This window comes from Equus przewalskii, chromosome 19 (assembly GCF_037783145.1).
Source record: "Equus przewalskii isolate Varuska chromosome 19, EquPr2, whole genome shotgun sequence".
In the NCBI taxonomy this organism is placed as follows: domain Eukaryota; kingdom Metazoa; phylum Chordata; class Mammalia; order Perissodactyla; family Equidae; genus Equus; species Equus przewalskii.
Genome location: NC_091849.1, coordinates 27,166,010 through 27,167,409, shown reverse-complemented (window position 1 = coordinate 27,167,409; position 1,400 = coordinate 27,166,010). Strand labels below are relative to the sequence as shown.

General features: G+C 45.3%; 1 protein-coding gene across 1 annotated transcript; it reads left to right on the top strand.

The window, feature by feature from the left end:
* The first annotated feature begins 206 nt into the window (after positions 1 to 206).
* On the top strand, positions 207 to 1,145 carry LOC103540659 (putative olfactory receptor 2B8). Its single transcript, XM_008507278.2, has one exon. The coding sequence runs from the start codon at positions 207 to 209 to the stop codon at positions 1,143 to 1,145; it is 939 nt and encodes a 312-aa protein (XP_008505500.2).
* The last annotated feature ends 255 nt before the right edge of the window (positions 1,146 to 1,400 follow it).

Here is a 1,400-nt window from a genome sequence, read left to right as displayed (position 1 = left end):
TAATGTGGGATGCCGCCTCAGTGTGGCCTCACAGGTTGTGCCATGTCCTTGTCCAGAATCTGAACCAGTGAAACCCTGGGCTGCCGAAGCCGAGTGCGTGAACTTAACCACTGGGCCCAGGGTCCGGCCCCTGCAATTTACTTTTTGAAGACACCTTCTGAAAATGTCTAAATGCTTGGTTTGACAGGAACCAAGTGCTGACAAGGATGGAACGGAAAAATGGAAGTTCTCTCACTGGGTTTGTCCTGCTGGCTTTCTCTGACAGGCCTCAACTGGAGCTGGTCCTCTTTGTGGTTCTTTTGATCTTCTATATCTTCGCTTTGCTGGGAAACACAACCATCATCGCATTGTCCCACCTGGACCCACATCTTCACACTCCCATGTACTTTTTCCTCTCCAACCTCAGCTTTCTGGACCTGTGTTACACTACCAGCATTGTTCCCCAGCTCCTGGTTAATCTCAGGGGAACAGACAAATCTATCTCCTTTGCTGGTTGTGTAGTTCAGCTGTTCATCTCTCTAGGCTTGGGAGGCACTGAATGTGTTCTCTTAGGAGTTATGGCATTTGACCGTTATGTAGCTGTCTGCAGGCCCCTTTACTACACAGTAATCATGCACCCCCGTCTCTGTGCCCTGATGGCTTCTGCTTCATGGTTCATTGGTTTTGCTAACTCTTTATTGCAGACACTGCTCATCTTTCTTTTACCAATTTGTGGGAGAAATAAATTAGATCACTTTTTCTGTGAGGTCCCTGCATTTCTCAAGCTTGCCTGCATTGACACCAGTATGATTCAGTCAGAGATGTTTTTTCTCGGTGTTTTCATTCTTCTCATACCTGTTACATCAATCATGTTCTCCTACTGTCAGATTGTCAGGGCCATCTTAAGGATAAAGTCAGCAGCAGGGCAGAGAAAAGCATTTGGGACATGTGGATCTCACCTCACAGTGGTCACTCTGTTCTATGGCACAGCCATCTATGCTTATCTCCAGCCCAGCAACAACTACTCTCAGGATCAGGGCAAGTTCATAGCTCTTTTCTACACCATCGTTACTCCCATGGTCAACCCCCTCATCTATACGCTGAGAAACAAAGATGTGAAGGGAGCAATGAGGAAGGTGCTTTGGAAGGACTATGACTCCAGATGACGTGACAAGGAAGACACGTTAATAGAAGGACTTTGAATACCAGAGCCCTTAAGATGTTTGTGTCGTCCAGGATTCTTCCAAAATTTCCCTTGACAGCTCTCAAAGGAATTTCCTTACCTCATTCTCTCATGAAAATGGGTGTTGAAAATCTAAGTTCATGGATTCATTCCAACCTCCAGAATTGTGAATTTTATTTTTTAGAGCATCTGCCTTTTGTTTATTGTTATTAAAGCCTCCACAGATGTCTCTTATTTG

What these genes read in the sequence shown, in the direction of transcription:
- LOC103540659 (XM_008507278.2), top strand. Translation starts at nt 207, where the DNA reads ATGGAACGGAAAAATGGAAGTTCTCTCACTGGGTTTGTCCTGCTGGCT.